Source organism: Acomys minous (assembly GCF_964271855.1).
Source record: "Acomys minous genome assembly, chromosome: 6".
NCBI lineage: Eukaryota > Metazoa > Chordata > Mammalia > Rodentia > Muridae > Acomys > Acomys minous.
The window spans coordinates 90,577,497-90,601,495 of record NC_140487.1 but is presented as its reverse complement, the minus strand read 5'-3'; the positions used below and the strand labels follow the sequence as shown (position 1 = coordinate 90,601,495).

The window sequence follows — 23,999 nt, the reverse complement described above, 5'->3', positions numbered from 1 at the left end:
AGCTTCTCAGGAGGTCGAGGCTTAAGATTAAAAATTCAAGGTTTGCCAAGGCCACAGAATGAGTTCAAGGCTAGCCTGGACAACTTGGTGAGACCCTGCCTTAAAATAAAAAGTAAAATGAGAAAAAAGGGGTCAGGGATATAACTTTGATGGCAGCTACATGCTTAGCAATAGTGTAGCCTCTGGGTTCACAACTTAGTAAGATTAAAAAATAAAAAATAAAAAGGGCAGGTCAAAAAAGTATAGAAGAAGAAATACATTATATTTGAATTATTATACATAAATATATACTACTTCTAAGCTTATCATTAATGTGATAATGCATATATGTCACAGTGCATGTGTGGAGGTTCAAGGACAGCTCTGTGGTATGGGTTCTCTCCTTCTGCCTTTACATAGTGTATTAGTTAGGGATATTGTTGCTGTGATGAGACACCATGACCAAAAGCAACTTAGTGAGGAAGTGGGTTATTTGGCTTAAATATCCTGAATTGGAATGCATTGAGGGAAACCAAGGCAAGAACTCAAGGTAGGCAGAAATCTGAGAGGCATGAGCTGATGCAGAGGTTATGGAGGAGTTTGGCCTATTGGCTTGCTCACTCATGGCTTGCTCAATCTACTTTTTTATAATACCCAGGACCAACATGCAATGCACCCTCCCACAATTATCACTAACTAAGAAAATGCTCTACAGGTTTGCTGACATGCCAGTCTTCTAGGATAGAGGCATTTTCTCAGTCGAGGTTCCCACTTCTCAGATGACTCTAACTTGTATCAAATTGACATAAAAAATCTAGACAGGACACATGGATTTTGGGGATTAAACTCAAGTTGTCAGAGTTATGTTGCAAGTGCCTTTACCAGATGAAATGTCTCATTGGTTCACCAATGAATTAAATTAAGTTGTCACAATACAAATTATTAGAACTGATTAGATTTTGTTTAAGAAGTATAATTTAAAATCTACAATTACAACCTTCAAAAGGTAAGGATAAAAAGGAAAAGGGGAAGGATGTCTTCAAATAAACTATGAAGACAATATTAAAATTGGAATTTATTTACATAAAACATTGGAGAGTTGGTGAACAGTTAGACATACAGACCAAAGCTCAGAAACAGATTCTGCACATAGGAAAACTAGTGTAATGGAAATATAATTGCCACAAGATGGGGATAGGATGTGCTGGTTGTCATTTGGCTCTGAGACAATGAATTAATCATATGTAAATTTAAAAATAATTAAATTCCTAGCTGATATTGCATACAAAGATTAGTCATTGATGAGACAAAGTAAAGGCTTAGGTAAACACAAGAAATTATCCAACATTACAGGTATATTCTCTCTCTCTCTCTCTCTGTCTCTCTCTCTCTCTGTCTCTCTCTCTCTGTCTCTCTCTCTCTCTCTCTCTGTCTCTCTCTCTCTCTCTCTCTCTCCCTTGTTTGTTTGAGACAGGGTATCCCTATGTAGGCCTGATTGGCCTAGAGCTAGCCTCAAACTCACAGTGATTCAACTGTCTGTGCCTTCTAAGTGCTCTGATTAAAGGCTATGCATCTATGCAGATGTCGTTGTTACAAGTTTGTTTTTGGAGATGGTCTCATTCTGTATCTCAGACTGGCTTTGAATGTGAGGCAATCCTCCTAATCCAGCCTCGAAATGCTTGGCTTACATCTGTAAATCATATATAGATGTATAGTCATGTTGGAAAGGATTTATATTACAAAATAGCTCTTAAAGCAAGAGATTGATAAACTTAACATTAAACTTACAAAAACCTTCTACAGATTCTGGCTATTATGAATAAAGCTGCTATGAACACAGTTGAGAAAATGTCCTTCTTGTATGGTGGAACATCTTTTGAGTATATGTGCAGCAGGGGTATAGCTGGGTCTTGAGGTAGAGCTAGTCTCAATTTTCTGAGAAAGCACAAAGTGCTTTCCAAAGTGGTTCCAAAGTTTGTTCTCCTATCAGCAATGGAATAGTGTTCCCCTTTCTCCACATCCTCACCAGCACGTGCTGTCTCTTGAGTTCTTGATCATAGCCATTCTTATTAATGTGAGATGGAAGCTCAGTCATGTTGATTTGCATTTCCCTGAGACTCACACATGGGAGAGAGACAAATCCTGACACTGTTAGTGGTATTCTGCTATGCTCACAGACAGAAGCCTAGCAAAACTGTCCTCTGAGAGGCTCCACTCAGTAGCAGTTCAAAACCAATGCTGATACTCATGCCAAATATTGGGCACAGTGTAGGGAGTCTTCTGGAAAAGTAGGAGGAAGAATAGAAGGACCTGGAGGTGCCACGTGTTCCACAAGAAGACTAACCGAGCCAACTAACCAAGGCCTGGATGGGCTTGCAGAGACTGAAGCAACAACCAAGGGCCACGCATAGACTGGACCTATGCCCCCTACACCCATGGAGCAGATTGACAACTCAGGCTTCATGTGGGTCAATAAAGGAAGTGGGGCAGGGGGGCTGTCCTTGCAATGGGCTCTCTTGCCCACTTTCTGCTCTCTGCTGCCTCACTAGAGCACAGGGGAAAAGGAAGCTCTCAGTCCTGATGTGACTGAGGTAAGGGCTGGGGGAATCCCCTTTTCTGAGGAATATGGGAAGGAGGATGGGAGAAAAGGGAGGGAGGGTGAGACAGGGAGGAGAGAAGGGAAAACACTATGATCAGGATGTAAAGTGAATAAATAAATTAATTGATTAAAAAACCAACATATAAAAACATATCATAGACAACAACGGCAATAAAAAAGTACAAGACTCATTCTGAGATGTTTTCAGTGAATATAAGCAATATATTCAGAATAATGAATTATGAATCAGTAAGACAGAGATAACCCCGTAGTCTATACATAAAGGATAAGACAAGTCAAATCATAGAGGAAGTCAAAGCAGCAATGAGCAGACAGAAGATAATCAACCCTACCAGCACCCAGGGACATATATAATAAGCACATTGGCGCACCATATAATGCTCACTATGCTGATTGGCAAAATTTGTGTCTGACAGATCTGAGTGTTGAGGAGTTGGAGAAAGGGAAACTCTTATATTCTGTTATTAGAATAGGAGATTTCCTGAACTAGAGAACAGTTGTACACTTTATAGAAAGTTTGATGCATATGATTAGTAATTCCTCTACTGAGTTATATACTTTAGAGAAAATCTCATATTTATATAGAAGGAGAGGGGCACAACTGCCTTTAGTAACATTCTTTGTGATTAGAAAACACTAGAAATAACCTAAATTATTATCAATGAAATGGAGAGGTTACAGGGCTATCATATGTGGACTACTATAGAGCGTGTAACGTGAATGTCCCAGAACCATATGTATCAGCATAAACAAGTCTGTACAATATGATAATGGGTGTGGGAATGGTCATAGGATATGGCTTTTTTTCCAATATCAGATTTACAGGAATTGGTAACACAACAACATATTTTCAATTCATAGATATTGAGAAATATCACAGAGAATCTGTGACCGACGTGAAGTCTTGCCTGTGCATAAACCTTTGTATTTCAGCCAGTCTCAGAGCTATTCCCATGTAGTGGGATTAGCAATATTAGTTACCTGCTTGTTCTGCAGTTTGATTTCTTTATATCCTGATTGAATCCCCCTCCCTTATCACCCCCTGATCCCACCCCCTCCCTCATCCCCTCCCTATCCCATCTCCCCTTTTATCCCCTTTCCCTCCCTTTCCCGGTTCTTATCAAGGGGAGCCTTCCTCCCCTAACGTTTGACCTCTGCTTATCTAGAGTCCTCTGTACTACCTGTAACCTCTTCCTCTGTGGTTGGCAACACAGAAATACAATTTTGAAAAAAAAAATACTATGCAGATTGTTAAAGTTTACAAATTCCAAGTCTGTATTTCAGAAGGCTTCTAGTCTGCGCAGAATGGCAGCACACCAGACTGCTGATCTGTGCTTTGGATGTTTTGATGATGAGTGCAGATAAATCCATGGCCATGGGCCGCCCCAGAGAGGCAGTGAACCCAAAGCTAGTGGCTGAAGCTTCTGGTGATGTAGGAAATCGGAGTGAGTTTGATAGGCAGAAACAGATACCTTAAGTACTTTTGACATGGATCTATGATCAAATGGTGCTTACCAACCTTTTCATGATAGAGAACACATGAGCAATACCTGTCTGGCCCTCTGGAATCCAGGATACGCCCTGGGGATCTGGCTGCTACTGCTCTCCCCATGCCCCTGAGAGGTTCACGGATCAGTATCTCACAACCGCTTAGAAGCAGAGCCCACTTCAGCATACCAGTGTGCCACACAGATCTTTTGGGAAGTACTGACCTAGAAGATATTCTGTTTTCATCTAGGAGGAGGGATAATTATAAACCACTCAAACTCTGGCAGTGCGGAGACACTTGCAATCCCACAGCTGTCTAAAAGGAGTGTATTGGAATGCACAAGTACTCTGTTTAAATCCGTGTAGTAGCAATTAAGAGCAGTCAAAGCTAGCACAAAAGAAGGGCAGTTTACTAGCCTAAAAATCTCCTTCTAAAACAACTGAAGACAGATCTAGAACCCATATATATATGCATCACACCAGGATGTGACCACATGGGATGGGATGTGGAGATATTCAATCTGAGTAGTGCATCATACTTAAGAAAAACACTCTTACATTAGGAATGTCACTAAATAGGATGGGACAAAGGCAATTCCTGAGCCCTACCTTGATGAGGAGAATTCTATTGGCCCAAGTTATGGCATTTCTAGAAATGTTAATCATATACGTATGTAATGTAGCTTATTTTATTGGATATATTAAACAGTTTCCAGCTAGGCATGATGCACACACTGGTCCAGCATTTGGGAGGTAGAATCATGAGATCAAGAATTCAAGGTCACCCTCAACAACACAGAGAATTCAAGGTCAGTCTGGACTACATGAGACCAAGTCTCAAAAATAACAATTATACATTCATTCTTCCGATACATCAGGTTCAAAGTGCTGTATCACATGGAAATACGTCACCCGATGTGGGTAAATGCACTTTACATTTGTTCGCACTGTCCTATACATATATGAGGAGGTACCTAGCCTTGCACTTTTTGCTAACTGGACCCAAGCATAACCAGCCTGAGGGAAGAAGGCAGGGCCAACATAGTTTGTCCATATGGGTACTATGATATTGAATGTCTCTCCATTTATTGAGAGTGATTCCTGGAGCACCATTTTCATATGAGCACTCTGCCGTACTAGCTCTGTCCTTAGGAGCCCCTTCCTTCATAGTTCAGCAACTAAAATGCTAATGTTTGGCACAGGAGCTGGCCACTGGGGCTTTTTAAAATATTTTAATTTGTCACCCATTGGTGAAGATGAACTACCACAGCCACTCACAAATGTCCACGGAATCTCTTGGAATAGCAAAGACAAAATTGTTTCTCTAGCTCAGTTTAGCCTTGATTTTTCCAAACCAAAGTAGAATAGCTCTCTTATGTCACTAAACTGTACACCCTCTTCACTGGGCTAGAGGTCAAACCTCAGGGAAAGAAAAGACCTAGCCCATGGTCACAGGCTTTTTCATTTTTTGTTTTTGTTTGTTTTGTTTTGAGGCTTGACTCTCCCTTAATGGAGAAAAACAAAAGCCACCTTGACACTCGGCCAACCAGTGACCAAATCCCATCACCTCACGGAACGGCCCTTGCTCATGAGCCATCCTTGCTTCGTTTTACAGCACCTTGCGGGAAGTTGCTCCATTCCCTGCAATTTTAAAACTTATTTCCAGGGGAACCAGAACAATTTCTTACTATGTGAGTCCAGTGAGTGATTTGGGGGAGAACATCACCATGCAGGCAATGTAGCTGTCACCCAGAGGGGCATCCCTATCACTTGTAGTAGACAGGAGGCAACAAAGCTGAGGCACAGAGGGGAGGAGAAAGGTCGTTAACCTGCAAGAATTAAGTGTTTTCCTTCAGAGAGTCAGAGGAGGCTCACATTTGGAGAGGTAAGACTCTGGTAAGCATCCAAGCAGAATGGTGCTCAGCACCTACTCACCGGGGCTGGTAATCGTCAGGAGGTCAAGCTGCCGCTGTTGCTGCAAAAGAAAACAGAATGGTGAGGGTGGTGATTCATGCTACAGGCAAAAGTCTGTCTAGTGAGGCGACTCCAAGATGGCAGCAAGCAGTGTAGACCATGTTTAGAAGCTCCAGTAAATGATTCAGGGAATTGCACAGAATTCTTAACCAGGAGCACCAAGCTCCCCACCCCCACTACAGTGGGAGTACTCCACAATTCAAAAGGAACAAAATACAGAGAACCTGCATACTCCTGAAGATGAGAGGAGCGTAGATGCTCTTGGACCTAGCGGCAGCTGAGGTTGGCAGCTAGGAACCCTCCAGCAGAGGCAATTGGTGTAGTGACCAGTGGGAATTGCAGTGGAAGGGGGGACTCAGTGCAAGGTTTGGGCCCCATAACTCAAGCTCAACTCGGCCCGTGGTTCGGACCCTGAGACCTAAACTGGACTCAGTACATGGTTCAGCCCCTGAGACTCTAGCTGAGCTTGGTGTTCAGTTCAGGCCCTGAGACCCTAGCTGAACTCAGCAGACGTTTTGGGCCCAGAGTCTCTAGCTCAACTCAGTGTGGGTTTTGGGCCCTGGGACCCTGATTGAGATAGGTGCTGATTTGAGCCCAGAGACCCAAACTGGACTTGGTGTGTGGTTCTGCTCCTGAGACTCTACCTGAGCTTGGTGCATGATTTGGGTCCTTAGACCTATTTGGGTCCAGAGACGCAAACTGGTCTCAACGCTCAGGTTGGGTCCATAGATGCTAACTGGATTCAGTGTGTGTGCAGTTTGGGCCCCATGACACTAACCCGGACTCTGCGAGAAGTCTGGGTCCCAAAATGCTGCTGGGAGCCTCAGACCAGTGGAACATCAAAGCTCTAGGACTAAGGAAATCTTACGGAGATAAGGAGTAGTGGCCAGCAGACCCCCTCCACCCAACCAGCATCAGTCCCCGGAGAGCTCTGGTACCACAAGGGGACCCAGAAGGCTATGGACACTTTGGCCTGACTCAGTGCACATCCTGATACCCAAGATGATTCTGGAACACACAGTACAGGGGAGCTGGGGGTCACTGGCGGTGAGAGACTCAAACACAAGATTGGCCTCCTGCCATCCAGACCAGTGAAGCATCAGAGCTTCCAGCCTAGGGAAGTCGTGAGAAAATGGGTGAATCTACCCCACAAAACTTCACAAAGACGCAACAAAGAAAGAGAATTTCAGACCAATTTCTCTTATGAACATTGATGCAAAAATACTCAATAAAATACTCGCAAAATGAATACAAGAACACATCAAAGATATCATTCACTATGACCAGGTAGGCTTCATTCCAGGCATGCAGGGATGGTTTAATATACAGACATCCATCAATGTAATCCACCATATAAACAAACTGAAAGTAAAAAACCACATGATCATCTCCTTAGATGCAGAGAAAGCATTTGATAAAATCCAACACCCATTCATATTTAAAGTTTTGGAGAGACCAGGGATAAAAGGCACATATCTCAACATAATAAAGGCTATATACAGAAAGCCAATAGCAAACATCAAGTTAAGTGGAGCGATACTCAAGGAAATTCCTCTAAAATCAGGGACCAGACAAGGCTGTCCACTTTCTCCATATCTCTTCAATATAGTACTTGAAGTTCTAGCCAGAGCAATAAGACAACAAAAGGAGATCAAGGGTATCGAAATGGGAAAGGAGAAAGTCAAATTATCCCTATTTGCACATGATATGATAGTGTACATAAGTGACCCCCAAAATTCCACCAGAGAAGTAGTACAGCTGATAAACACCTTCAGCAAATTGGCTGGATACAAAATTAACTCAAAAAAGTCAGTATCCTTCCTATATACAAATGACAATCATGCAGAAGAAGAAATTAGGAAAACTACATCCTTCACATTACCCACAAGCAATATAAAATATCTAGGAGTTACTCTAACCAAACAAGTGAAGGACTTGTTTGAAAAAAATTTCAAAACTCTGAATAAAGAGATTGAAGATGACATGAAAAGATGGAATGATCTCCCTTGTTCGTGGATCAGGAGAATTAACATGGTAAAAATGGCCATCTTACCAAAAGCAATCTACAGATTCAATGCAACCCCTATTAAAATACCTACACATTTAAAAAAAGACATTGAAAGTTCAATTCTCAACTTCATATGGAAAAACAAAAAACTCAGGAATCTTCATACCTGATCTCAAGCTGTACTATAAAGCAATAGTAATTAAAACAGCATGGTACTAGCACAGCAATAGGCTGGCTGATCAATAGAATCCCATCAAAGACCCGGAGATGAATCCACACACATATGGTCACTTGATTTTTGACAAAGAAGCCAAATCTATTCAATGGGAAAAGGATAGAATCTTCAACAAATGGTTTTGGTCTAATCAGTTGTCTACGTATAAAAAAATGCAATTAGAGCCATATTTGTCACCATGCACAAAACTCAAGTCCATGTGTATCAAAGACCTCAACATAAAACCAGAGACACTAAATTGGTTAGAAGAAAAAGTGGAGGAAGAGCCTGGAACACATTGGCACAGGAGACAACTTCCTGAACAGAATACCAACAGCCTAGGCCCCAGGCCTTGAGGTCAACAATTAAGAAATGGGACCTCATGAGGCTGAGAAGCTTCTGTAAAGCCAGAAACACTGTCAACAGAACAAAGTGACAGCCTACAGACTGGGAAAGATCTTCAGTAACCCTACATCTGAGAAAGGTCTAATATCCAAAATATATAAAGAACTCAAGAAATTAAACACCACCAAACCAAATAACCCAATTGAGAAATGGGGCTCGGAATTAAACAGAATTCTCAACAGAGGAATATCAAATGGCTGAGAAACACTTAAGGAAATGTTCAACCTCCTTCATTATCAGGGAAATGCAAATCAAAACAACACTGAGATTCCATCTTACATGCATCAGAAAGGCTAAGATCAAAAATTTAAGTGACACCACATGCTGGCAAGGATGTGGAGAAAGATGAACACTCCTTCATTGCTGGTAGGAATGCAAACTAGTACAGCCACTTTGGACATCTATCTGGCGCTATCTCAGAAAACTGGGTATAAGGCTTTCTCAAGACTCAGCTATTCCACTCCTTGGAATATACCCAGAAGATGCTCCAGCACACAAGAAGGACACATGCTCAACCATGTTTGTAGTGGCCTTATTCATAATATCCAGACCATGGAGACAGCCTAAGTGTCCCTCAGTAGAAGAATGAATAAAGAAACTGTGGTACATTTACACTATGGAATACTACTCAGCTATTAAACACAAGGAATCCCTGAAATTTGTGGACAAATGGATGGGACAAGAAATGATCATAATGAGTGAGTTAACCCAGAAGCAGAAAGAGTCAAATGGTATATACTCACTTATATCTAGACATTAGCTCAAGGGGCATGTCTCATTAAAGTCTTCACTTACCAGGAAAGTGGGACAGAGGGGAGGACATTTTGTTGGGACTCTAGGTGAGAGAAGCATGGGAGAATGGGGAAATAGAAAGATCCAGAGCATCCTAGAAACCTACAAAAAGAACATTATGATGGGCAGATCTGGGCCCAGGGGTCCTGATCAAACTATGGCACCAGCCAAGGACAATACGTGCGGTAAACTTCAAACCCCTACTCAGAACTAGCCAATGGATAGGGCATTCTCCACAGTTGAGTGGAGAGTGGGGACTGACTTTCACAGGAACTTTGGTGCCCCATATTTGACCACGTTCCCTGGATGGGGAGACCTGGTGGCACTTAGAGGAAGGATAGCAGGCTATCAAGAAGAGACTTGATACCGTATGAGCATATACGGGGGGGGTAGGTCCCCCTCAGTCACAGTCATAGGGGAAGGGAGTAGGGGAAAGCAGGAGGGAGGGAGGAATGGGAGGATACAAAGGATGGGATAACATTGAGATGTTATATGAAAAATTATATATATGGTCTGTCTAGTAGGGCAAAGGAAAAATGAAAATTATTTCTAGATACATAGAGCCCCGTACATTTTCCAGAAGATGGTTGTGCTGAGGGCTCTTCCACCACACAGATGAGGCAGATTGGATAGCCTTTCTGAGAGGCTCTTAGAAGACGTCTAAATCAGTCTATGCTGTAGTCATGAACAAAAAGGCATGGGGAGAATGTGGTTTACCTGTCAACACAGGAAAAGAAGCCCCATTCCAAGGCCCCATCCAGGCACATTTCTTTGGACCCTGGACTCTTATATTCTCTTTGCTTGAAGCATTTGCATCAGCTGGTCAACCGATGCACTGGCACCCTGCTTTGCTTTGGGTATCTTGGCTCACAGTAACTTTTTTTCCAATCGAGTTACTTATGCTGGTTCAATTCTTAAGAACATTCACAACACCCCGACGATATCAGTTGCTGATGATCTGAGCATTCCTTCTCCAGTGCAATCCTCATCTCTTTGTGTACAGCCAATCGGAAATCTGTTGTTGAGCACACTAGATATATGAATGATGATCATTGTCTTTGGAGGCAACAGGCTGTGCGTACGGTGCCTGAGATGATCAGCACCTCAGAACGCCTGTCATTTGGTACAGCTCCCTAAGCCCCAGGAAACTGTGTTGAGCTGGATGCCATGAGAGGAGAGAAATGGATTGAGAAAGCTCACATTGGGACCTCAGTAAACAGCTTTCCCTGAAGACTGAAATCAGGATTCCATAAGCCTCAGTCTTCCTGTTCATCTCTTTCTCTTTTCTAAGAGAAATACTGAAGAGAACTGCATCTCCTGTAAAGGGTCACACAAACTTTGTTCTGAAAACCTTGGTTTTAGGCTTCATGTTGCTGGTGCTTCTCATCACAGGTATTTCCCCCAGTGACACCTTGTCTGATGCAGCCCACCCTCTTTAGCTTATCACTTCCCAAGAACAACTTCCCGAAGCTCAGCTTAAGCAGAAGTTAAGTCCACTATGTTCTTCTGACCAGTGTAGACTAAAGGTTAGGCACAGCATGTGCTAGGAACATTGATACAGCATTTCGGACTCATGGTGAGCCTACCAGGTGAGTCCTGCCCAGAGTATGATTACATTCAAAGAGGGGAAACCATCTGCTCAACACTAACCCTTCACGAACTGGCAGGTCCATGCCAGTTCCCATCCTGCCTCTAGAGTCTAAATTATGGCAGTCATAACTTATAATATGTTACCAGTAAGGTTATCTATTTAGTATTGGTGGGGGAACTTGTTATTAAAGGACATCTGACCTTTGGTCACATAGAGTGTCTCTCCCATTTGCATAACATCATTGATACATGGAACTCAGAAGTCATTGTGTTTGATCTGTCACTGGCACACTTCCCTCTTCAGTGTCCCTTTCCCACCTCCAGATGTATGAGCTATCTCTGTTCTATCTCGTTCCGTGACAGGAACTCCCTAGTTATTGTTCATTCAGCTATCCTTTGAACAGAGTGAAGCACGCTAAGGGTAGCATCACTAGTTCCTGTTGCCTCACCCATGGTAACAGCAGTGTCTGTGTCTCCAGGCTAAATGTTCTTAATTCCTGTCTTTTTTTTTCCCCAGATGGGGATCTGTTCTCAAGTTTCCTTGTCCTCAAAGTTGTCTTGGCCATTCAACTTTGATGTGCTATAACACAAATCTCTTGAAGAGGTCTCTACTGGGTGATTCTAACGCGTCATGGATCTACAGGCATGCCTGTATCCCTTCTTGAAGCCTTCTCAGTAACACATCCCTGTTTTCCTGCCAGCTCATAACTCATTCCAGTTGACTTCAAGCAAACAATGCAACTCCAAGATGTCAGTGATCTACGGAGCGAGCATGAGCTCTCACACTGAAATGAAATACAGACCCGCACATGCCAGCGAGGGAGAATGCTGTAGCCAGATGGTCTCCTTCCCTGGATGTGGAAGCCAGCAGAGGGAAGACTGGCTCACACTGCCTTTGCCCAAGCCAACCTGAGCGGCCTGGCACTCTGCTCGTGCAGGAAAGAAGCATCTAGTAGCCCCTCTTCTTCTGTAAGCTTATTTCCACCATGGCCACAATTTGTGGAACGGGGGTGGGGGCGGGGGTGGGGGCGCAGGCATTTGTCCAAAAAGTTTTCGTTCTTTCTTAGGAACCGTTGCTAAATGGTGACTCTGTGTTTGAGATCCAGTGGAGAAGAATAAGAAGAAAAGCCTGGCAAGAGTCAGACGCACCTGGGTATGTGTCCTGGCTCCCACGTGTGGTTTTGTATAACTGACTGTTTCTGGCTACAAACTTCAGAACTTTAAAAAGCACGAGAGAGGCTTAAAGTCAAATGCAGCCAGGTGCTGTACTTGTGGACTCCCTATTCTGGTGTAGAAGACTCACAGAATCCCTGGGCTCCAGATCACTGGGGCCCAAGGACACAGACAAAATTCAAAAGAGCTACATTTTAAGCTGTCCTGTCACATTGGGACTTTCCGTGCCTGTGTGAATCTTCCTCAGTAGATGAGAAACAGCATAGAGGCTCAGAAGTACTATCCATCTTAGTGACCTCACTCCACACTGTGGGGCGGGGGGAGCACCCAGTAAGCACTTGCTGAGCTTGGTGAACTCAGCAGCCTTCAACCCTCCACACCTGTGTTCATGCTGCTCTCTCCGCCAGTGCTGTTAGCACTTCTCAAGTCCCCCATGACGTCTCTGTCCACCAAGGCCCAGGCTTAAGCCCGGCTCTCCTTTCTTTGGCAGAACAAGTGCTTTCTGCTTTGTTCTCCCAGTGCACCTGGTAAAACGGATGTCTTGTCTCCTGCTGTCTTAATTGTCTTTTCCTGTGTCTGTCTATTGTGTCAGGTCCTTACTTGATGACAGGGCTACGCCATTTAATCTCTGGGCCTCCAGTGGCCAGAACAAAAGCCTGGGAGGACGTTTTGATGTCTTCTAGTTCATATGACTGAACTATTCTGTTATTCCCTCTGCAATGGCCCTGTTAAGTAAGAATTCATCATTATGGAAAGTAAGCAGTTCCTTCCTCCCCAAGGCTTTCCCTCTGCCACATCTTTGAGGTTTCTCACTTTTATGGTTTCGCTTCGGCACTCTTCAGTTAGCAACAAAGTCTGTCTCTTCCGAGAGTGCGCCCCCTCTTCCTCTCTCCCCGACTCCCCATCTTCTAGTGTCTATATCCCCTTTGTGGTAATGAATTAATTCTGATCTGCAGATGAACCCTATTATCTGCAATTGACTAATATATGTTTGCACCACCTAGTGGCACAAGCACGTAACTGTAGTCTGTTTATGTTCTAACAAGTACTTCAGATAGGATTGCAAAATCTGTGGTCAAAATGCAAATGAAAACAAAAGCATATGCTCCAGAATGACTGCATAACAGCTTTCAGCGGGGAAATGGAACAGTCGAGTAACTACTTTTAAAATTTTCAAAAGTTAAAAATAATAAATGAAAGTGAGACATATCATTACTAAGAGTAATTGGAATAATAATCAGTTGAAACTGCCGACAGGAAACTATAGCATTTGTAAACCCAGGGCACTGACCTGCTTTCTACTTTTATTTGGCTCTCATCTGACATGCCTCCTCTCCTGTCGGGTCTTCCTTAACCTGCCAAGGTTGGGCTGGGTCTTATCTGTTCCCATGGCCTTGTCACTTCTCTCAAGGGTCTCATGCAGCAGCTAATACAGGACACCCACAAAGATCTGCTGACCACCTGCTCCCATTTAGATAGCACCTTACTGAGCTGCTCACCAGACAGATGAGGTCTTGAGCTTTAGACCCCTCTCTTCCAAAGGACATACTAGGTAGAAACCATTTTCCTGGACTGCCTCCACCGTCTCCCTCAAAACCATTTCTTTATAAGCCTTGGGGGCCCTGGGCTCACGGAAATTTGGCCTCCTTCATCTGGATGGGTTGATCATGAGGCTCTGGTTAAAAATGGACTTTTCATTTTGGTCACAACTACACTACAATTATCTCTTAGAAGGCAAAGGGACGTAGTGTTCCAGGAGCTCAGGGGCTGGTTCTGTGTGGGGTTCTGTGTGGTGGAGGAGAAGAGTCACTGATTATGTGTTCTGTTTTGCTTTCTGTTTTCACGCAAGATAGCTATTTGGGGAACAGCCAGTCTGTCACAGAATAGATGGAGATGATTTAAACAAGAGCACCAGTAATCCCCAAGCATTCCTCCGTCACTACAGAAGCCAGCCAGCCTGCGGAGGACATCGGCATTTACATCCCTAGGAGGAGCCCAGGGCAGAGGCACATATTCAGCTTCAAGACCCAGCTTCTTCTCTTTCCAATAATCCAGCCTCACCTTCAGTTCCCTTTCTTCCCCAGACCCACTCTCCTGCTAGGCATATGGACTTTTAAAACGTCCCCTCCCTGGAGAACAGTTCACCTAGCGCCGACCTTTCTAAATTCAGTTTCTAATGTCTCATAACCTAGAATAAGCTGCCACAGTTGGCAACGGACTGACCATCTTAGAGTTAAATCTGCTCTACTCTTTGAATAATTTAATGATACTAATTGCGTTTTTAGCTTGGCTTTCAAGGAAGACTTTTTAAAGAAAGCAACTCAAATTAAGCCAATAGCAGAAAGACAAATGCTGTATGTTTTCTCTCATTTGTGGTTCCTAGATTTTATATCGGTAAATAAAATGGTCTGTCTATGAATCTGTATATTTATGTATCTATCAATTGAAAGTGGAAGTAAAACTGTCTAAGGAGACAAAGCAGACCAATGGGATGGGGATAGAGGAGGTAGGGAGCGGAGGGATGGCGTAAGAATACCTTTCACAGACATTGTATACAAGAGTAAATGTTTGAAAAAGTGATTAGAACAGAGGTACCTTGCACAGGTGGATAAAGTAACTCCCAGAAGCCATAGGCTATTAGATAAACATCCTAATGCCGAGGCTGAGCTACTTTCCCATGAGTTGTTGGCCAGAGAGGTCCCTGAGGACTTCCAAACAGCACACATATTTATTTCCACTGTTCTTGGTTGCCCACACAGGTTGTAAGACCCTGTGTGAGGACACCATGTATTTTGTTTTGTTAAGGACAAAGAGAAATCAAGCCATTGTTCCGTTAGCTAGGTTTCACAGTACCAGAGCTGTTATGCAGGGTGCTGGGGGGAGAATTGTTATTAACAGACTTACGCAGCCATGGACCCTGAATGTTTTGTTACTGATCTGCCAGGGAAAGATGTGCTCCCTGGCACAATAATGGCATGTCTGTTATGGGAGAGACCAGCTGCTTTCTGAGCAGATTGAAGGCCTGCTCTAGAGGAGGACGTCTACATTTACACTGTAAATCTGGTCAAAAGCCTGTGACTAGAGAGGCCGTAGGCCCTGGTGGGTAGCTATCAACTGTTGCTTTTCTAAATGTAAATAATGGTCTGTCAAGCTACCATCTAAATATTTCTCCACTGTGGTCAGCATAATTTCTTTATGCAGCAGACTATAGCTATTGCAGAGAAACATAACTCATCAAAGTGCCGAGAAGAATCGACTGTGGAGTGTTCAGCCATAAGTGGAGCGTTTATATTACTTCCTCCAGGATTCAGGGAGCACTGTAGTAATAGGCATAGAAAGAATGTAAGTGCAGGAGGAGTAGAGTGTTCTGTTCCCAAGTTTCCCTAAGGATCTACAGGTAGTTAATGGCAGCTAGGTGGCAGGCCCCCGAGGACCCCTCACTGAGGATCTTTAGATAGTTAATAGTTGTGGTGGAGGAGGTGAGGCATAGTCACCAGTAAGTCACTGAAGCACCTATACATAACCCTGCACCACATTCCAGTAAGTAACCATAATTAAACTACTTGGCTCACCGTAAATAAATACATTAAATAAATAAAAGAAAGACATGGAGGCAGGCAGGGCACTAGCTGAGAGGAGGATGGGTATCAGTGAGAGTGAGAAGAGATAAGGGAGGTAGTGAGGGTAAATGTGATCAAAGTGCATGAGGTATGTATGTCAACAGTCGTAATGAAATCTTGTATTGTACATAATTGATATAGGCTGATAGAAAAGAAAACATAGCCACAAGTTTTATTAGCTCCTTGAAAAATATCTTTTCATAATATAATCTCACATTTAGAAAAGAAAAGTACTTGTTTAGTTCAGAATCAAATTTCAAAAATATAGAGATAGGTCCAAGGGTGTTGGTTAGTGAGGTCTTTAGGGAACCACAGGTATTCAGAAATACGGAAAACGTTAAGGAAAATGCAGTGATGGGAGTGGACAGAGAAGGATTTACTTAGCTCCAATGTTAGATGGTTATTTTTTTAAAAAGATTTGTCTATGTGTACATACATGTATACCTGCATGAATTAACACACAGCATGGGCGTGTGGGTATCTGCAGAGGCCAGATGATAATGAGCCTCAGTGTGGATGCTGAGAAGAACTAAGCCTGTGTTCCCTCAAATAGCAGCAAGTGCTCTTAACTACTGGGCTATCTCTCTAGCCCCTAAATTGTTGTTGATTCAAGTGGTTTTAACCAAGGAATTACCAAGAGGGCTTCCTTTAAACAGAGGCTAAGTTTAAGTAGGTATCAATGGATGGGGATATTTTATTTTTTCTTGGAGGACCAATTTTTAAGAAAGAATAAAAGGGGCCAGAGAGATGGCTCAGCAGTTAAGAGCTCATTCTGCTCATTCAGGGGACCAGAGTTTGCTTCCTACCACGGGTTACTCAAAACTATCCGTAACTCTAGCTCCAGGGGATCCAGCACCATCTCTGGACTATGAAGTCATCTACAATCTACACTCATTTGCACATACTTTGACTCCTGCACCACCATATGATATAATAATAATAATAATAATAATAATAATAATAATAATAATAATAAAAAATTTTATTTTTGGGACAAGACCACACTGTGTAGCCTTGGCTCACCTGAAACTCTCTATGTTAGGTATCCTGGCTTACAATGATATGTCTGCCTCTATCTCTTAAGTGCATCATGCTCAGGCCAATAATAATAATAATAATAATAATAATAATAATAATAATAATAATAATACATCTTCAAGGAAAGAATAGAAGAACCTAGATTCACCATAAAAGCCCAGCTAATATTTATCTTTGGAAATTAATATGTCTATTTATCTCCTATTTAGATTGATATTCAGTTAAGACCACCAAGGCATCTCCACCTCCCATATATCAATGTATATGTGTGTGTGATTATTTAAAAATTACGCACTAAATAAAGGTTATTTGAAGGAACCTACACCAAAAGAAAACCAATAAAAAAGCAACCAAAGAAGTGTAAAAAAAAATAAAGATAAAAGAAATCAGAAACTTCAGATAAGAGTCTATAACTCAGTCTGTTTCCATATGCCAAGGCACACAGAATGAGAGACCATGGCCCTGACACACCGCAGGCGTGTGTATTGGAACGGGAAGACCTGATTCCCATGGGAGTTCCATGCGGAAGATGAAGCACAGAAATGGGGAAAGCAGAAGCAGCGTGAAGCTTGGGGACCAGAGTAAGAAGCCACAGCTCCGATCACGTGTGAGCGCAAAGAATAATGAGACTGAGTCCCAGCTTAGGCACCTGCAAGTGGTTTAGCTCCTTGGTGAATGGCTTCACCTCTCATAATGTACAGTAGAATATAAAACATAGTAAACAAAAATCTTTTGACTGGAAAGTACCAAGATTACTCTCCCATTTTGCTTTTGCTTTTTAAAAAAACCTGCACATAGTGTGTTAGATACTGTATGACATAAGCTAACAAAGTGTCATTTTGTAATGCTTCTTTTTCCTCCACCCCAACCCTTGGTGTCTCTGTTTCCTCTTGTAGCCTTCCTACCATACCCCCCTTCTCTCTTACGTCCCATGTGCCCTTTCATCCACTCTATGCTTCTTCAGCTCTCAACATTACTCCTTTGGTCACCTTTCTAGATTTTTAGATTTTTGCCCACACTTAACCCATTTGCTTATATATTTAAGTGTTCAAAAGTCCTAATATACTCAAGTGTTCAGTAAAATCTTCTTTGCTTCTGTTCTCCCTCAGATTTAGTAAGTGTGGAAATCAGTTTCCAGCAGCTTTGCAAAGAACTGTGAAGGAATAAAAGAAGTAAGAACGACAAGCACTCAGAGCGAGGCAACCCAGATCCAGGGAGACAGATGCCACCTGTTCTCTTCTGCATGTGGATGTTTTGACTCCTTAGATATGTGTGCTTAAATTGCCATGGCCATAGAAGGCAGGGAACTAGGAAGGGGCCGAGGGCAGGACTTCAAGGAAAGGAGCATAGAACACAGTGGAATGAAGGGAGGAAGAGAAAAAATGGAAGGGAGGATCAAACGAGACAAGGATGGGAGGGCAGGCTGGACGAGGGAGCATGGGGAAGGATAACTACTACTAAAGATATTGACTGTGCCATATACAAACTTACTATAGAAGCTTCTACAGCTATGTATACATATATATATATGTGTGTGTGTATAGATATATAGATCTCTCTAAGTTGTTATTTTTAAACCCACAGATTATTGCATCATTCTGCCTTCATCAAAGAGGTTTTTTTTCCTTTCTTTTCCTTTCTTTTCTTTTCTTTAGTAGATGATAATACAGGAACTCCTTCACACCTAGTGATATGCAGAGAGCAAGAGTCTGCGGAATGCTCAGCTCTAAATGGATTTTATCTATATCATATCACCTTCCCCAGTGCTCAGAGATGGTGCTGGAAAAGAAGAAAGAAAGATTCTAAGAGCCAGAGGTGTCTGAAGGAAAAACAGTATTTTCTGTGCACGGAAAATACACACTGAACTCACTCTGGGACTATGTGCACAAGATCAAGGCAGCCAACATCTAACCATCACTGTGGAAAGGGCTCATGACTTCCCACCCAATCTGAGGACCCACTGATAGTCAAAGGCTGCTGGGTGAAGGAGAGTCAGTTTTCTTCAGGTATATGATTCAGTGGATGGTCCCACACCCAGGCACACACAGGTAGTACTAAATGTATAAGGTATTGGGGGATTGGAGTCAAGGGGATGGGTAACAGATTTGATCCAAACACACAATAAGCAGGTATGAGTATTAGATAAAATATTTTTAAAAAAGAAATCCTTGCAAGCCAGAACTTGCTTTGTAATGTCCTTGTTGCATAAGCCAATAAGTTACCTTTGCATCTTTGAATCTGTCTCTATCGCATTTTAGCAAAATGAGCATGAAGAAGTCAGAGAATTCAAAATGGATTTTATGGCCTACATCCTAGTAACGTAAGTTAGCTTAGACACATGCTTCCAGGTAGTGTTGTGTTATCTAGTAGGAACTTCCTTTGCTCAAAACGCCTTTTCTCCTCTCCTTTACGTGTGGCTTGTCTTACACACATCGACCCTCTGGGAGCCACTGCTAGTCCTCCAGGCTGGGTTCAGTGCCTTCTCGAGGTCCCTTGGACATTTGACGACCCTTGGACACAGATGCTGTTGCTGTGCTGCTATTATCTGTGTGAGTCCTCTGACTGTGCACTCCTGTTGCAGGTGCAGCCATGGTAGCACCTGGATCTGTTTCTCGTGCTACTACCACTGTACTTAGCACATAACAGCCTCTCTGTCATGTTTGATGAATTGTACAAAATGGTAGAGTTCCTGTGAAAAAAATATCATGATGGGCAGAATAAAACTCTGACACTGAAAGCAAGGCAGCATTAATCTGTATTCCTGCTCATCCAGGGTAACACCTTTCATTATGTCAGTTTTATATACTGCGGGAAGCAAAAGTGTCTGGCCATAAAAGTGTTTTCTGCATCTAACTGGCACTCACGGAAGCTAGATTCCATGGTGATCAACCATGACTTTTTTTTCCCATAAGAAAATGCCAGTTTGATTATGGGGAAAGAATCCAGATCTAATTGTCCTCGGGAAGCCCAGAACAGAAGGTATTGTTGTTTGAAAAATGGAACCGTCTAAATTAATTTTCCCGAAACAAACATCTTTGCCAAATAAAAGAAACATTTAATAGCAATTCATAATTAAAAGCAAAATGATACCTTTTGCTATGTGGGAATAGTTCACCACAATAAAGAAGCAAATTGTTATTTGAAACTCTAAGAATGTATGAGCACATATACATATGTATCTCTTTCTTTGTCTCAGTGTGTGGAGATGCTTATATCTTTATTTTTCATATTTTGCTAATGAAAAAGAAGTTTTGAGAAACAACTGTCATTCATCTTGAATTCTTAACAATCCTGCCAGAATATTCTTAAATGATGTTTCATTTTTCAAAGACAGAAACTTGGAAAATGGGGAGAATTAACATTTATTGAATTACCCTTATTCTTTCTTGACTACTTTTCTTAAATTGTCTTAAACTATAACTATCTCTGTACATGTATATTTATAAAGTGGCAAAATCCTTTACAGAAAATAGTCAATTACGAACGTGTTATTAAACATTTAGTATGTAGTGGGTGCTTTATTTATGTTTATTCATTTTTCTAGGAGTTAAATAGCACCATTTATTAATTTATTTACTTACTTTATTAGGTTACAAATTAACAGGCTGCCTTATGAGACTTCCAAACATATTCTGCTTTGGATGCTTTTGAGCCCCCACTTGCTCTTCTCTCTGTCTCTCTGACTCAGCCTACTCTTTCCTCCTGCTACACCTTTGTGTCCTCAGTAGTTCCATTTCCACTTTGATATTACCGGTGGGCTTCTTTTCTTTCCCACCTCTCCTTTTAATGTGTCTTTCCTTTCTTCTCTCTCATGGGCTCCTTTCTGCTTCCCTGGCCTTTACCCACATTTGCTCTCACCTACATAGACATCTTTAGTAGTTAGAAAATAGGATTTCCATATGAAAGAGTGCATACTACATTCATCTTTCTGAGCCTCAGTCACCTTGGTTACTACAGCATTCTCATCATGCAGGTAATCAACTCCCCTCTAAAGATGCAAAAACCCAAAGCTTAGAAAAATTAATCAAGTTCCCCGATTTAGGTAGTGAACAATGGACTAAAGATTTAAACAAAGCTCCTGACTGTGACCCCCATGTTCTTCAAAATACTATCTAAAGGGCTGGAGAAATGGCTCAGTGGTGATGATTACTTGTTGCTGTTGAGAGGATCCAGATTCAGTTCCAGCACATACATGGCAGCTCACAACCTCCAGTTCTGCAGGATCTAGCCACTTCTTCTGACCTCCATGGGCACCACAACTGGTGCACATACATACATGTAGTAAAACACTTACACACAAAAATAAACCAACTGCATTTAAAAAATGCCATTTAAGTTTTATATAATATTATTAAATAATGGCAATGATATTTTAAAAAGCCAATAATCTCAGTATCCAAGTAGATATTGTCATTTTTACATGCTGTTTTCTAGTTCTTAAGTGCCCATGTTTGTACTACATAGCCAATAATTATGTATTAAAAATAAAGATGTAATCATGGCACAAATATGATGTTATTACTTTCTGTATTCTGTTATTTTTAGGTCACATTATATCATAAAAGTTTTCCAAAACTATTAAATAGTCTTTGTAAGTGTTATGATAATGAGTTCACAATGTTCCATTTAGTGAAAATGCATACTTTACTTAAATATAGGACATTTAGACTATTATTATTTTGTTATTATAAATAACATTACAATAAAAAAATCTCCCTGAATGCAATTCCTTTCTTCATTTGGATTAGATTATTTCTTTGAGATGAATACCCAGGAGTGAAATTACTGGGTGAGAACTTATGTAGTCTGTCACTGCTAGACACACATTGCCTCATTGCTTTCCAATAGAATCGTCCTAATTTATAAGCCCACGAACAGTGTATAAGATAAAGACTTCACTATAAACTTGCCAGTATGAGGCTTACAACTTTGAAAATATTTTTATGTGATATAATGAGTACAATATAGTACATGACTCTTGTATTAGTTTCTTTCTCTTTTTAAAACATGCTTTAATAGAATGGAAATATCTACTTATCTCGCTCATCCCTTCTGTTTCCTGCGGGGAAAGCCTACTTTCACCCTTCTCTGTCGGACAGCAAGGCTTCAGATCTGTTTGGATTCTAGACGCAGAGGTTACCAATTGCTCTTGTTTTCAGCTCATCATTTTTGATGACAGTGATAATACCCACTTAGGCTTGATTTGTCACCAAAAGAAACTTAAAAAATAAATGTTTCCAAGAATGGATCTCAGTGAGACTTGGAGACACATTTAGATAGTGTTAAAATGGTCCACTGTGGAGTAAAGATGCTCCGATTTTTTTCTTCCTGTCCTTTAATTACCCTACGGGCATTGATGCTTTCACTTCCCACGAAGCAAGTAGAGCTCTGCACGTAGAGGGCACTGATTTGACGTTGTGTACGACACTCACTGTGCCTCATATGATTCCCCTAGATTCTTATTTCCAAGATGTAGCAGAACAGAGTGGTTTCAAAGCCTCATCTACTTGGGGAATTTATCAATATAATTACACATATTTACAATGTACACTGTGACATTTTGAAGCCTGTATGCATTCAGATGTAATATTGTTCTAATTTGATTTCTGTTGCTCTGATAAACCTCATGACTGAAAGCAACTTGCGGAGGAAAGGCTTTATTTGGCCTACAATTGCAGGTCAAAATCCTTCATTGAGGGAACTCGGGTCAGGAACTCAAGCAGGGACTCAAGTAGAAACCATGGAAGGAGGCCACTTACTAGCTTGCTATCTGGTCATGATCAGTTAGCTTTCTCATATAAACCTAGCTCATCTGCCTAGGGATGTGCTGCCTACAGTGGGCTGGGCCTTCTCTCATCAATCATTAATCAAGATGATTTAGTTTTAGACAGGGCCGTAAGCCAAGCTGATTTGGATGGTTCTTCAAATGGCATTTCCTCCTTTTCAGGTGACTTTAGGTTGTGTCACGTTGACAATAAAAAACTAACTGGGACACATATCCATTGCATAATTTTGTTTTTGTTGTAAGAACACTGAAGATGTACTGAATTGCTAAATTTCAATACAAGATTAACACCACGATGTTCATATGTCTCCAGAATGTCTTCCTCTTGTCTTAGGGAGACTATCTCACTTACTCCCATGCCCTCTTCCCGGCCTCTATCCCCAGCCTTTGGTAATCACCATTTTACTCCAGCTTCTGAGCTCAGATTTTATATTCCCCATGTAAATGAGATCATGACAGTATGTGTCAATTTTGCTTACCTTATCTCAACATAACGGCTTTCAGGTTAATCTATTTTCACAAATGACAAACATCTTTATTTTTAAAGGCCGAACAGCATTCTATTTTGTATATATGACAATTTTTCTTTATCCACTTATATGTTAGTGGAAACTTGGGCTGATTCCATATCTTTTTAAAAATTCCATATCTTGACTATGATGTAGAATGTTGCATTTAGAACAGGGGAGCAGATATCTCTTTGACATACTAATTTAATTTCCTTTTGATATAAACTTAGACAGAGGATTGTGGATTTTAAGTGACTTGGAGTCTTCTGTTATTCAAAAAAAATTTTTTTTAGTTACTCTGGCAAGAAGTTTGTCTATTTTGTTTTCCTGAGAAATCAATTCTTTGTTTCATTGATACTTTGAATTTGTGGTTTTTTTACATCTATTTCATGTACTGTCTTAATATTTGTGTATCAATTTTGGTTTGGGAGCTGGAGATGTATCTTGGTGGAAAATCACTTACCTATTATGTGGTAATCTGGTAATGTGGTATCTGGGTTTGATCCCTACCATTGCCAAAAAGCCTGGGGAATTTGATCTTTTCTGATATGTTTTTTGTATAGTTCCATAGGTTGCAATGATAACCTGTTTATTTAGGTCTTTTTTTTTCTCACATGAAGGTTCTGATTAGCTGAAACTCCATTGATAGTAGTGCTTTTGATTTTAGTACATTGTTTCCATTTTGATTCATTTTAAGGAATGTTTTAATTTCCTTCTAAATTTCTTCCTTGACCTAATGACTGCTTAGGAGTACGGTATTTTATTTGCATGTGTTTGTGTAAATTTAAAGGTTCTTCTACTTTT

At 41.3% G+C, this 23,999-nt stretch overlaps 1 protein-coding gene across 5 annotated transcripts in view; it reads right to left on the bottom strand.

Annotated features, from left to right (window-relative positions):
* Positions 1–23,999, bottom strand: part of LOC311600411 (BEN domain-containing protein 5) — a 1,156,253-nt gene that overhangs the window by 305,980 nt on the left and 826,274 nt on the right. For all 5 annotated transcript variants that reach the window (XM_084787055.1, XM_084787054.1, XM_084787050.1 and 2 more), the window contains exon 6: positions 6,023–6,062. In XM_084787055.1, the coding sequence (XP_084643181.1) occupies positions 6,023–6,062 (40 nt within the window). The remainder of the gene's footprint in view (positions 1–6,022; positions 6,063–23,999) is intronic.